The 12,348-nt window shown below is 59.7% G+C and overlaps 1 protein-coding gene across 7 annotated transcripts in view; it reads right to left on the minus strand.

Moving 5' to 3' along the window:
• Nucleotides 1-1,117: 1,117 nt before the first annotated feature.
• The window catches only part of SUN1 (Sad1 and UNC84 domain containing 1), a 41,676-nt gene continuing 30,445 nt past the window's right edge, over nucleotides 1,118-12,348 (minus strand). For all 7 annotated transcript variants that reach the window (XM_081092196.1, XM_081092195.1, XM_081092191.1 and 4 more), the window contains 10 exons: nucleotides 11,826-12,065; nucleotides 10,990-11,076; nucleotides 10,041-10,084; nucleotides 8,805-8,940; nucleotides 7,924-8,178; nucleotides 7,342-7,426; nucleotides 5,509-5,624; nucleotides 3,520-3,687; nucleotides 3,136-3,228; nucleotides 1,118-2,792 (listed from right to left, as the gene is read on the minus strand). In XM_081092196.1, coding sequence (XP_080948322.1) covers nucleotides 2,679-2,792; nucleotides 3,136-3,228; nucleotides 3,520-3,687; nucleotides 5,509-5,624; nucleotides 7,342-7,426; nucleotides 7,924-8,178; nucleotides 8,805-8,940; nucleotides 10,041-10,084; nucleotides 10,990-11,076; nucleotides 11,826-12,065 — 1,338 coding nt within the window. In that variant the 3' untranslated portion in view covers nucleotides 1,118-2,678. The remainder of the gene's footprint in view (nucleotides 2,793-3,135; nucleotides 3,229-3,519; nucleotides 3,688-5,508; nucleotides 5,625-7,341; nucleotides 7,427-7,923; nucleotides 8,179-8,804; nucleotides 8,941-10,040; nucleotides 10,085-10,989; nucleotides 11,077-11,825; nucleotides 12,066-12,348) is intronic.

Raw genomic sequence — 12,348 nt, forward strand, 5'->3', positions numbered from 1 at the left:
GGCCGCCCGACGTCCTCTACGGTGGCCGCGAGGAGCCGCGCGGTCGGGGGCGGGCGCGCCGACGGGCGGCCACGTGACCGCGGGGGCCGCCGGGGCGAAGACGTGACGCGACGGAGGCGGAGCCCGAGAGGCCACGTGACCGCGCGGCACGTGACGTCACAATGGCGGCCGCCGGCGGGGGCGGGGCGCTGCGGTCGGAGCGTGGTTCCCTGGGCAGCTGCCGGTTCCGCGGCCGTGACGTGGGTCAAGGCTGGAAAAGAGGGGGTTTTAGCCGCGTCCCCGGCTGCGGCTGGTGCGTGTTGGGAGCCCACGCCCGTCCACGCACCCGAGGCCGCACCTGCACAGCCGGCTGCCGACCTGAGAGCGAGACCCTCTGACCCGATGAGCCCGGAGGTGGGGCTCCTGCCGCCTCGGCCCATACTGGGGTGCGGGCTCCGTCCCGCCGCGGAGCTGCAGGCAGCTGATCAAGACTCTCATCCTGGATGTTTCTCTCCCCGAAACCAACGGAAACATTTTTAAAAAACATGTTTTTATTGACTTCAGAGAGGAAGGGAGAGATAGAAACATCAATGATGAGAATCATGGATCGGCCGCCTCCTGCACGCCTCCCACTGGGGTCGAGCCCGCAATCGGGGCCTGCGCACCGACAGGAACTGAACCTGGGACCGTCAGTCCACAAGCCGGCGCCCTATCCACTGAGCCACACCAGCTGGGGCCAACGGAAACTTTTAAAGGGGGGCGGGGGCGGAGCCTCGGCAGCCCTGCCCTCCTAGACCGGGGCGTGCGGGGCGGTCAGTACCCACAGGTGGGGCGGGCCTAGGCCTCGGGTTCGCGGAAAACCAGCGGACCCGGAGCGCCGCCCGCCCTGCACTTCACCGCTGAGCCGAAGCTGGTTCGGGAAGCGGGCTCCGGCCACGCGTGTCGGTAACCAGACCCAGGACGGGAGCATCCCACCTCCTTCCTGCCGCCCTCCCTCCCGACCCGCGGGTGCGCTGCAGTCAGGGCCGGTGAAGCGGGTGAGCGCGAGGCGGTTGCATGAAATCCCGACAGACACACCCGGGAGAACATGCAAACCTAGTCGTCCCCCCGGCAGCTCCCCGGCAGAAACAAGGCAGACTGGCAAAGAAATAGGCTGTTTATTATTCATGTGAAGTATGACATGCACTCTTAAAAATTAAAAACTCTTTATTAAACATTTCAATAGCATCTTAGTTTGGTGGCAGCAATAGGAGCACTACCAGACATGTGGGAAAGCATTTACAAAAATACACTGCACAAAGTCCTATCTTGCATCTTTAAAAATAAATATTCAAAATATTTCCACCCCAACTCCCAAATTTTTATATAGGAAATTCTGACTCATATATTTATCCTGTAATATAGGAAACATCTGTATACATTTTATCCAACTTAACTGTATAGGCAATAGCTCCAATTCTAAGAGTGAGGGGGAAAAAAGCTACCTAGTTTTTGTGTATTTGAGGACTACTGCGCAATATACATAAAACTCCAGGAAACCTGTCAGCACCATCATTTTATCTTTTTCGAAAATACAACGTTTATGGTACACCAAGAAACTGTCTTAACCCAATAAAACTTTAAGGTGAAACATCTGTAACAGCTTACGTGCTTTGGGATATCTCATTTATAAAGTCTGCCCAGTGTTAAATAGTCTCAGTGTTAAATAGCCTCAGTGTTAAATATTATGACCACAAAGGGGAGGAGAATGGCAAACAGCTTAAGAAAAGGCTGGAGGACAGTCTGGGATGTGGTGGCTTCGTGCACGGGCCACGCAGCACCATCTCCTGCGACGCCACCAGTGGATGAGAACAGCCTCTGGGTGGCGTGGAGCCTGTTAGTGTTGCTTGTGCAGAGCTGGAAAGAAACCTGAACCCACAGGATGGGAGGTCGTCGTTCCCGTTCACGCTGGAAGGGGAACCTGCGGAGACCCGAGCCCCACTTCTGTGTGTTGACACCTAGACGTCCTGTTCCCATTCAGACCCACCCCAGCCACGCGAGGTGACTCTCCCATGTTCCTGCCAGGCATTCGTACACCACGCTCTGACTCTGAGACTCTGTCCGTGGAGCAAGCTAAGCAGAAACACACATATTCATCCCTTCCCCACCCGGGGACGTGAGACGACGACTGAGTAAAGCACGATCCCACCCGAAAGGAAAGGAGTTTGGAACTGACGTCTGGTGACACTGATTTTTCCCCTGAAAGAACTGAGTGCTGAAAAGATAAAATCGGTAGCTGCCCCAAAGTCCTTTAAAAGGGCCAGTGATCAGCTAAGTGTAGAAGCTTCAAGAACACATCAAACCTTTTAATATCATTTGCTTTGTTCCTGATGTCAAGAAAATAAGGAATATAAACAGCTTTATGTTTAAAAACAAACCCCCCAAACAAAGTGTCTTTGTGAACCATACATTCAGATTAAGTTCTGAGATCACCTGTGGCTAACGGGTCTCCTCCCTAAACCCAGGCCCTCAACACGCAGCTTCCCACAGAATAGCAAGGGGGGCACCAGTCATTGCTCATTCCCGTGTCCTGCTGGCAGCCAGCAGCGTTTATTGAACAGGGGACGTCACATGTCCCACGCCCTTGCTCACGAAGGGAAGGTCCCGTGTCTCGGGCTGCCCCGTATGTACAGAATGTACAGAAGCAGTGAGGAGCGTCTCTACTTGACAGGGTCTCCGTGCACTCTGAACCGATAGAGACATGTGTATTCAGGGTGGCCCCAGTTAGAAAAAATCCGAAGTTCCACTATTTGGAAAGCTCTTTCAGGTCTTTTCTGAAATCAAAGGAGAGAAGAAAACTCACTTATTTCGTATTAACACCCCTGAGCCCAAGCACACAGCCTGAGGCTCCCGAGAGGAGCCAGGCTGGGAACAGGCCCTGCGCCATCTCACAGGCACAGCTCAGGGGGGGCTGAGAACCCGCCGTGAGCACAGACTTGGCTTCTGTGAGGACACATTGACGGGAGCGAAGCATGCACTGCAGAGGCTCTTTCAGGGAGAGGGGAGCCCCACTCCCTTCCCGAGGCTGAGCCACACACTCTGGCAGCTTGCTCACGGCAGCAGGGCCTGCGGATTCGGGCCCGGGGCTGGGGACCAGTGTGCGTGGCAGGTGCTCACCGGGACGGGGAAGGTCTGGAGCGACTCCCCCTCTTGGTCGAACATGAACTGTCCCAGCAGCTGCCCTTCCTCTTGATACTCATTTTCTAGTCCCTGAAAGCAAAACCAGACGGTCACCGGATCGTGGAAATGACACCGGCGGACAGCATCTCTCCAGCAGGAGCGGGGGAAACCCGTCTCCGTCACTGCGGAGACCAGGGCTCTGCGAGGCTGCCACCCGGGCCTTTCGTTCAGGCTTTCGCAACTCCTCGCCGGTGAGGGAGGTGTTCCTCCATCACTGAGACCTGACTTTCTCTCCGCTGGGCCCACGCTGCCTGCAACGCTGCAGAGGAAAGTGGGCAGGGAGGAGGGCACCTCTGGGGCCCCGGGTGCAAGCACACTCACATAGACGGAGAAGTCCTTGGGGGCGCTGGTGATGTTGCCCGTGGGCGACAGCGTCTTTGGTATGTGCTCTAGGGTGAAGCTGGTTGGGTGGATCTCCATCGACAGCCGCACCACCAGGTACCCCTGTGAGCCTTTGAATGCCCAGCAGTTCCCTGGATAGATGTCAGGCTGGGGAAAGGCAAAATACTAACACTGAATAGCTGGGCAAGCGCTTAACCATTCATAAAGCAGAAGCAGTAGGAGGAAAGACTGATACCATTGAAATAAAAACAAAAGCATTTTTCATGGTAAAAAAATTATCAGCAAAATCAAAAGACAACCTGGGGAAGAGGGACTGCCTCCCACAGGTGAGTGCGTTCTACGGAGCTCACATGGCCAGAACCAAAGGGAAAATGGGCGAGACGCACCACATAGGCCACACGGAGTGTCAATGTCCCCAACCACAAGGAGGTCCAGCCCACACAGGACTGGAAACCAAGTCTATGTGGCAGGTGTCCCGGTGGCTCACCTAGCAGACTACCATCATCCCAAGGTGGGTGCCTGTGCTGACGCTGAGGGACGCGCACGCTCACACACTGTGCACACTGGCCAAGCTCAGGAAGCCCAGCCGGCAGGCACATCGGTCTCTGATCCACATGCCCACTTCCATCGGGGGACACTGGCAAGGGTACAAAACGACTGGCCACAGGACACAGGCGGCAAGAGTACTTTCCACAGCAGAGGAGGGCCCTGCCCTGGTGCCAGCTGCTCTGTAGTGCGGCCCAGACCAGGAGGGAGGGAGGGGCAGGATGGTACGACACGAGGAAAAGATACTCATTCTTGGTTCTTTGTGCCCCCTCTGCTCGCCCTGTGAGAAGGGGCCTGGGCCCTGAATACTCGTTGCCGTCCGAAGGAGCGGCCACCCCAAGGCCACGCTCTGACCCCCTGCAGCCCTGGGTGCATGGGCCCGTGGGTTTCTGCAGGTGGCGGTGTGGCCGCCCTGTGAGCTGTGGCTTCGCTCCTCGGAGGTGTGGGCTGAGCCCGGGGCGCCCTGCCCCTGGGAGGGAGCTCACCACCCCCCGCTCCAGCTGTCCCTGCGAAGGCCCACAGTCCTCCCTGCAAGCAGCCGCCACTGCTGCTGCCCCGGCACAGCCGGCACCCGCCCTCCTCTCGGGCAGGCATGGCTCGCGCTTGCCCCACACGTCCATCATGCAGAGGACAGCTGCCTCCTGACCACCAGGGCTCATGCTGAGACCCAGGCCAGCACGACGGCACAGGGCTGAGGTACGTGGATGAGCGACCCTGTGGCCCAGGGCCTGGCGAGTGCTGGGGATCGAGCAGCAGCATGACGCAGGTCAGACAGCAGCGGCACCGTGGACAGGGGAGTGTCAGGGCAGGGCCAGGGCCAGCACTGCCCGTGAACGGCACTCCCTCACCGCTCAGCTCCTTCCTGAGCTCTTTCAGGCCGAGCGTGTGGTTTCTAAGTGAAAGGCCACTCTCATGTGAATGTTTCGTGTTAAAAAATAATTTAAATTTTCTTCCAAAAACATTATAATGTAAGGCAGCAGTTTAGTCCTGAGGCCAAACGAACGTATCTGATGCTTTACACTCTTCATCATGCAGCCTTGAAATCTGAGACCCGTGTGGGAGGGAGGCCCGGGGAAGGCAGCGCACGCCCAGAACTGCCGGGCCCGTGTGTGGAGCCGCCTGCGGGTGCTCACCCCGCTCTCTCAGGCACAAGCAGGCACAGCTGACTCGCACAGTGGGCCCTGCAGCTCATACCTCAGACAAGATGGGGCGGAGTTACAAGCCAACCTTGGGGCAGGGGACAAGAGGGGCGGGGGTGCTGGCCCGCCTGTGTCCGCTGTGTGAAAACTCACTGACTGAAGACAGACGAGGGCACACACTCCTGTATGCACCTACACCTCCACAAAAAGCTAAACATACATCACAGAGTTGGTCACCACGGGCCCCCCGATGATGCCAGCCGCCAAGCACACGGATCCTCACCTGGATCACGACGCGGGGCGACTGGGAGAAGTACCACAGCGGGATGCCAAACAGGCTGATGAGCGCCGTCTTGGTCTCATGCGTCTCCGAGCAGCGAGTGCTCAGGATGCTGCCCCCTGGAAGCAGGGGCCTGTGTCAGGGTCTGCGCCCGCCTCCGGGAGAGCCGGCCAGCCCAGCAGGGAGGAGCTGGCCTTGGTACTCCAGGTCAGCCCCCACCTCAGCCCCACTTGGTCCAAGTCCAGTGCCAGGAGGTGCCTGATTTCAGCTGTGCTGTGTGCACCTGCCAACATGGGAGGCCCTTAAACATGGCTGCTCCCCGCCCGCCTGCACCTCTTGGGACAGCAACTCTGAATAAACTTTTGTTCGTGGTTTTTTTAAAATCCTCACACAAGGATGTTTCTATTGACTTTAGAGAGAGGAAGGGGAAGGAGAGAAACATCAATGTGAGAAACATGGGTTGTGCCTCCTGTACCCACCCTAACCCCAATCGGGGATCGAACCCACAACCTAGGCGTGGGCCCTGACCGGGAATCAAACCCACAACCTTCCAGTGCGCGGGACAACACTCCAACCAACGGAGCCACACCAGCCAGGCTGCTCATGGTTTTAAAAGAACAATAGGAATCCAATCAGGCCCCGCTGCTACCTGGCCCGTGAGGGTTAAAGGGTTGACTTAAAGGCCCACGGCCAGCTGCTGGGGGGTTGGGGGGAAAGGCCCCCCTCCTTCCTACGCTGCCGGAATGAGGCAAACTAAACAGGCGGCCAGAGTGTAAGATCACCCTCCTACCCCCCCACCCCCGCAGACTCCAACCCTTCCACACACCACAGCGCGTTAAGAACCTCCTCTTCTCCAGGAAAATCTGTAATTCCTAAATGTTACATAACCAGAAACCCGCGATTCTCTGTAAAACGTAGGGTGGCAAAAGCTCCCCACTGACCGGACGTGAAGTCATTCAGCCTATGAGCAGCCACGATTTCTTCACAGAAACGTTCCCGTGTTTGATCCAACGTCACAGAGATCAGGTGACAGAAGGCATGTACGTGGACCCAACCCTTCCCTGAGCCACAGTCTGATTTCTCAAGTCCATCGGCCTGAGATCTCGGTCCAGAGCCTGTAGGCAGGCGGCACGCTGCCCTAACAGACCACACTTGCCTTATTCCTTGAGGAACCCCGCCCTCTCCCCACTAGTTTGCTGCATTTCTACGCCTGAGGACCTGTCCCTGGGGACTGTGGTCCCGGCAGGAGGCAGGCGCTGGAGGGAGTCTTGCCAAGTTCCGGAAGGAACCCACAACGCGAGCACAGCCTCCTGGGAGAAGTGGGAGAAACTGCCTGCGGCCCATGACCTCCGTGCAGGTCCCCTCGGCGACCACCACAGAAACAGGTCACAACACAGTGAGTGTCCTTCTTCTGGTGCTGCCTTCAATTTGTAAAAAAAGCGCCCTGGCCATTGTGGGTTCCATCCCGGTTGGGGTGCGTGCGGGAGGCAACCAACCGATGTTTCTCTCATTTGGATGTTCTCTCTCCCCGCTTCCCTCTCTCTCAGAAAACAATAAAAACATACCAAGCGAGGATACACAACAAGCACGTACCACCTGCGACGTTTACACACACACTGCACGACACTCGAGACCACAGCAACCACCCACCCACCGTGGGGGGACCTGAGAGCTGGAAGAGCCCTAGAGCCGTGGAAAGGCCCCCCACTGAGATTAGCTGACGGCCTCACCACAGCGCTGTGGGCGGGGAGAGCAACTGGCGAGGAGGAGCCCCGAAAGCCCGAGTGAGTCCTGGTGCTGGACGGGGAGCGACAGCCACCAGAGGTGCTCACTCACCACCAGACTCCAGGGCGAAGTCCACCATGCCGGTCTTGTCCTGGGAATACAGCTTGAGCGCGTTGTTCACGATGACGCGAGCTTGCTGGGCGGAGGCAGCGCAGGAGGGGACCCGACCCAGAGGAGGGGAGACAAGGCTACGTGTTAGCAGCGGGCGCGGAGCCTGCGTTTCAGGGAGAGCACTGGCAGGGAGCGATGTTGCTGATGAAGGCATGAGGATGTTTGGGAAATCCAAACTGCAGCCTGCACCCGGCGGGGCCACGCGACGGGCATGGGAGGGCGCCCACCCTGCCCACAGGGCTCCCACCGCCCCAGCCCCTGGCACACAGAGTGGTGGCCACGCAGGTTCAGAGCAGGCACTGCAGCCTGGTTGTGATGGGAGACACTGATCCTCACGTGTGCGGCTCCAGGCAGCCAGACTCTGGGGCAGAGGTGAGCAGAGCAGTCCTCCCAGCAGCAGTGCCACCTGGGCGCCCACCTCTCACCTCCCTGGCTGGCACCTGCCCTGTCACCACCTGCCCGGCTGCTCAGGACCGGCCCTCATCGCCCTCGCCAGTGTCCCCTCCCTCCCGCTGCACCTACCGCTTCTGTGATCCCAGAAGTCCCCTCCGAGGTCACCGCGGCCATGATGGCTTCAGAGGTTGGCCCCTGTCTTGTCACAGAAATGTGGTGGGTGATGTTCTTCAGTATCTGCAGCTCCAGCTCTCGCAGCAGAGCCTGCAGGTCGGCCTTGCTGACGAACTGCGCAGACAGCTTCTGCAGCAGCCAGTCCAGGGAGCCGTCCTGCTGGTCGTTGGAAAGCAGGAGCCTGACGGTCTCTCGGACTTGGGCATCGACCTAATAAAATCACGAGGACAGATGAGAAATCACGCGGCTCTGTATGCCCCTCCCCTTAGATACGATGGCAGTGTCCCCCAGCTCTTCACGTCCATCATGGAAATGCTGCACAACCCCCAAACCCCTTTAATGTTTTTACTGACTTCAGAGAGGAAGGGAGGGACAGAAACATCCATGATGAGTGAGAATCATGGATCGGCCGCCCCCTGCACGCCCCCCCACTGGGGATCAAGCACCCAACCCTGAGCGGAAATCAAACCGTGGACGCCTGTTCCATAGGCTGTGCCGAGCCACTGAGCCACGCCGGCCGGGTGACCCCCTCGGTTAAACGTAAGAACCCCCCAACACGCTGGAGCAGATCAGAGAACACGCGTGGGAGGGGGCGCGGCATAAGCGGGGCCTGTGCCTCGGGCCGAGGAGGAGGCGCCTCCGCGTCCAGCCTCGCCCACCCAGCAATGAGGCCCCCGGGTGAGGGGCACAGAGCACTTTAAATGTAGCTGTTTCCAGAGACGCCCACAGGCATGACTGCTCCGCACACTTCTGTACCAAACGGCGCCCGGGCAGCAGCGGGAGCAGGTGCTCTACACTCCACGATCCGGGAGAGACTAGGCTCAGAGGAGGCTCACCTTCCCGAGGACCGTGTGGGCCTCCTCACAGCTGCTTCTCAGAGGCCACCAGGCCGCCATGTCTGACCGCAGGTGCTCCAGCTCGCGCTCCAGCTGCGCCACCATGGACAGCAGGTGCTGCTCCTGCCCAGGCGCGCTGGCGGTTGGGGTGGGGGGAGGACAGGCTCGGTGAACTCGGGAGAAGCGCGGCCCCAGACATAGTGGGTGACGTCAGCCTGCGCCTCATGCACAGGAGCTCCACACACTCAGGCCGGGTCCCTGAGGGTCCCCCTCGCCCAAGGGTGCACCTGCCCCACATGTGCTGATGGGGGCGACCGCCAGACACAGACACACAGCACACGGGTCCAGCCCGGCCGCCAGCCAAATACAGACACACAGACACACTGGGTCCAGTGCGACTGCCAGCTAGACAAAGACAGACACACACAGACATACACAGACACACACACAGACACACACACAGCACACACACAGACACAGACACACAGACACACAGACACACACACAGACACACAGACACACACACACACACACACACACAGCACACCGGGTCCAGCCCGGCCGCCAGCCGGATACAGACACACAGACACACTGGGTCCAGCTCGACCGCCGGGTGGGCACACACACAGAGACACCACACACACAGAGACACACAGCACACAGAGACACACCACAGACACAGACACACAGCACACGTGTCCAGCCCGACCGCAGGCCAGACACAGCAGCCAGAGGGGACAGGGTCCCCAGTTGAGCCTCAGGAATCACTGAGCAACGAAGGGTGAAGTACTGCATTCAGACACCCTGGAGGGCGGGGAGGGCTGGCTGTGGAGGGATGCACGGGGCGCAGAGAGGAGCCCAGGACCTGCTGAGGCACCAGGCTGTTGGGACAGCAGAGGGACGGCTAGAAGGGCCGGCTGCAGTGTGGTGCAAAGGCCGTTTCACACGCAGGCCCTGCCCAGAGGACAAGGGCTGAGCTTCGATGCCCACGTGCCAGAGGTCTCCAGGCACCGAGCCCCCGCACTGTGACATGAGCCTGGGTTTATCTGTGCCCCGAGGGTGGCCCTCCAAGCACTCCAGGTCAAAGGGGTGCCCTGCCCTTGGGGTGCTGTGGGGAGAGCAGCAGACCCAACAGGCCCTTCCCAGGAAGACACACAGCTCCGTGTTCCTCCGGAGCTCGTCACCCCAGGTGGCAGCCCCACGACACGACGGACCTGGCGCCTCTGAGCCTCCTACCTCTCTGTCCTCAGCGTGGTCTGCTCCAGTTCCTTCTGGATGGCCTAGAAGGTACGAGAAACCATCTGTTTTCACGATGGCATGCTGGCTTTTCATGAAGCCACCCATGCGGTTAACTACACACACCTAAGTAGTGTAAGCCACAGGTCTGCCTGGGTTCCTCCCCTACAGCCCCAGCCCAGGCTGCCGGCTGGAGGGGAGGGTTTGCTTTCAGACACTGAGAGAGAAGCAGTCACACAGGAGCAGCTGGTGCATGTCCCACTGCCGCGGCCCCGGACCAGCCCAGAGCCCTGGCGGTCACCTCCATGGCAGCACAGGACAGGAACACACACGCCCACACCAAGGGGGGTGGCAGGGTCCGCTCAGCGCAGGCGCGGGCTCTGTGCCAGGCGGACAGGCCTTCTCACAGCCTCAGGCCCAGGAGACAGGTGAGCCCTGCCTCCGCAGCAGGACTTCTCCCACCTGCTGGGCGGGCCTCACCGCTCTGACTCGGTCGTGGCTGTGCCCTGCCTCCCCCTGGGTCAGCCGACAGCCTCCTGTTATGCCCTGCTCTGTGCCAGCCCAGCGCCTGGCCTCCGTCCTCTGTCTCCGTCAGCATCTGAGACAGACTTTCCCTCCAGAAACTGACTTCTCGTCTGCACACAGGTGCCTCTGGAGGTGGCTGTGACAAACGGGAGGCACAGACTCAGCCGGCCCCTGGCGTCTGAGCCCCGACCTGTGGCCTGGCCGATCCCTGGGTGCAGGCCTCCCCTCGAAAGACACCTCGGACCATGAGCTGGACGTGCTCATGAAGCATCATGGCCACACACGGAACCTCCCGGGGAAACCCTGGGGCCGGCAGCAGATGCCCCGAAAGGGCACTTCCAAGGCCGGGGCGTGCGAACACCGGCCCTCGTGGCTCTCACGTGGGAGAGCAGGTTGCCGAGGCCACAGCGACGAGAAGGAGTACCTCCACCTTTCCCGCCAGCTTCCCCAGAAGGTCCTCCAAGTCTGAGATGCGCGAGAACTGCTCGTGGTGGGCGGTCACCGAGTCGGCCTTGGAGAGAAATGAGAGGACAAATGGTAGAGAAAGGTAAGCGACAAATCAACAAAACCCTGGCACGTTATTTCCACACAAAAGACCCGAGTGTGGAGAGCGTCTGGTCACCACGTGGCAGAGCACCTGGAAGGCTCACCACCTACCAGCCAGGCTCTCGTCTCCACCACCGTCGGAGACCCGAGACCGTGCCGGCAGCTCAGGAGAAAAGACACCCACGTGGCTGCCTCTGACAAGCTGGGGTTCCCTCTGGGGTCACCGTGACCAGAGCTCAGGCAAACGTCGGAGGTGGCCAAGGACAGAGGGCCAAGCGTACTGAGCCAACCAGACTTAGATCTCAACTCCAGAGAAACGGATCCTGCCTTTTCTACATGTCGTTTTCTTCTTTAAAGAGAATGCAAATGAGCCATATGCACGAGGGGCAGCCTGCCGGCCACCCTCTTGTGTGGGAGCTCCCTGTCACGAGCGTCCGTGCTGGGGGAGCACTCGGGCCTCAGCTAGATGCTCGGGGGACCCAGGCTCCGGGTGGGACTCTGAGCTGTGACCAGTGCTGCTGCCCCCCCGCCCCGCACCCCTTCCCCCTGGAGCCACGCCCGCTGCGAGCATGTCTAATGACTTGGTGTTCTCAGGAAAGAGCCGCCAGCCCACCCTCCGCACACTGATGCCGACGCCCTAAGGTCCAAAAGGAAGAGCAGGGCCAGACCCACGCTGTGTCCTCCCGACCATGGCCCCAGAGGGAAATGCCTCACCTGGGAGCCCAGCAGCCCACTGGCTCCAAGGTCCTTCAAGTGCTGCCCCACCACGCTTGTCACCAGGGACGACACCCCGGCACCCCCGTCGTCCATCTGGTCCACCCGCACTTGCAGCTTCTGGAGCGAAGCTGTCAGTTCTCGAAGCTTCTCGTCGCGGCTCTGACACTGTCCGGACAGAGAGGTCACCTGCCTCTCCACCTCACTCATCCAACGCCAGGGCGACGCCTCTGCAGCACCCTAAAGCAGGAAGGGGACGTTCCCACAACAACGCGAGTGAGACATCAAACCGGCATCAGGTAACCTCACTACTGGGCAGGCCAAAGCTAAAAGCAGAGCCCTGGCCGGTGTGGCTGTGGCTGGGGTCATCCTGTGCACCAAGGTGTGGCCACTTCATTCACGGCCGAGGCACGTGCCAGGTTTCGGGCTCCATCCAGTAGGGGGTGTGCGGGAGGCAGCCCATCGATGTGTCACTCTCTTTCTCTCTCTCTCCCTCTCCCTTCCTCTCTCTCTAAAAATCAAA

Source organism: Myotis nattereri, assembly GCF_964212035.1.
Source record: "Myotis nattereri genome assembly, chromosome: 5".
NCBI classification, from domain to species: domain Eukaryota; kingdom Metazoa; phylum Chordata; class Mammalia; order Chiroptera; family Vespertilionidae; genus Myotis; species Myotis nattereri.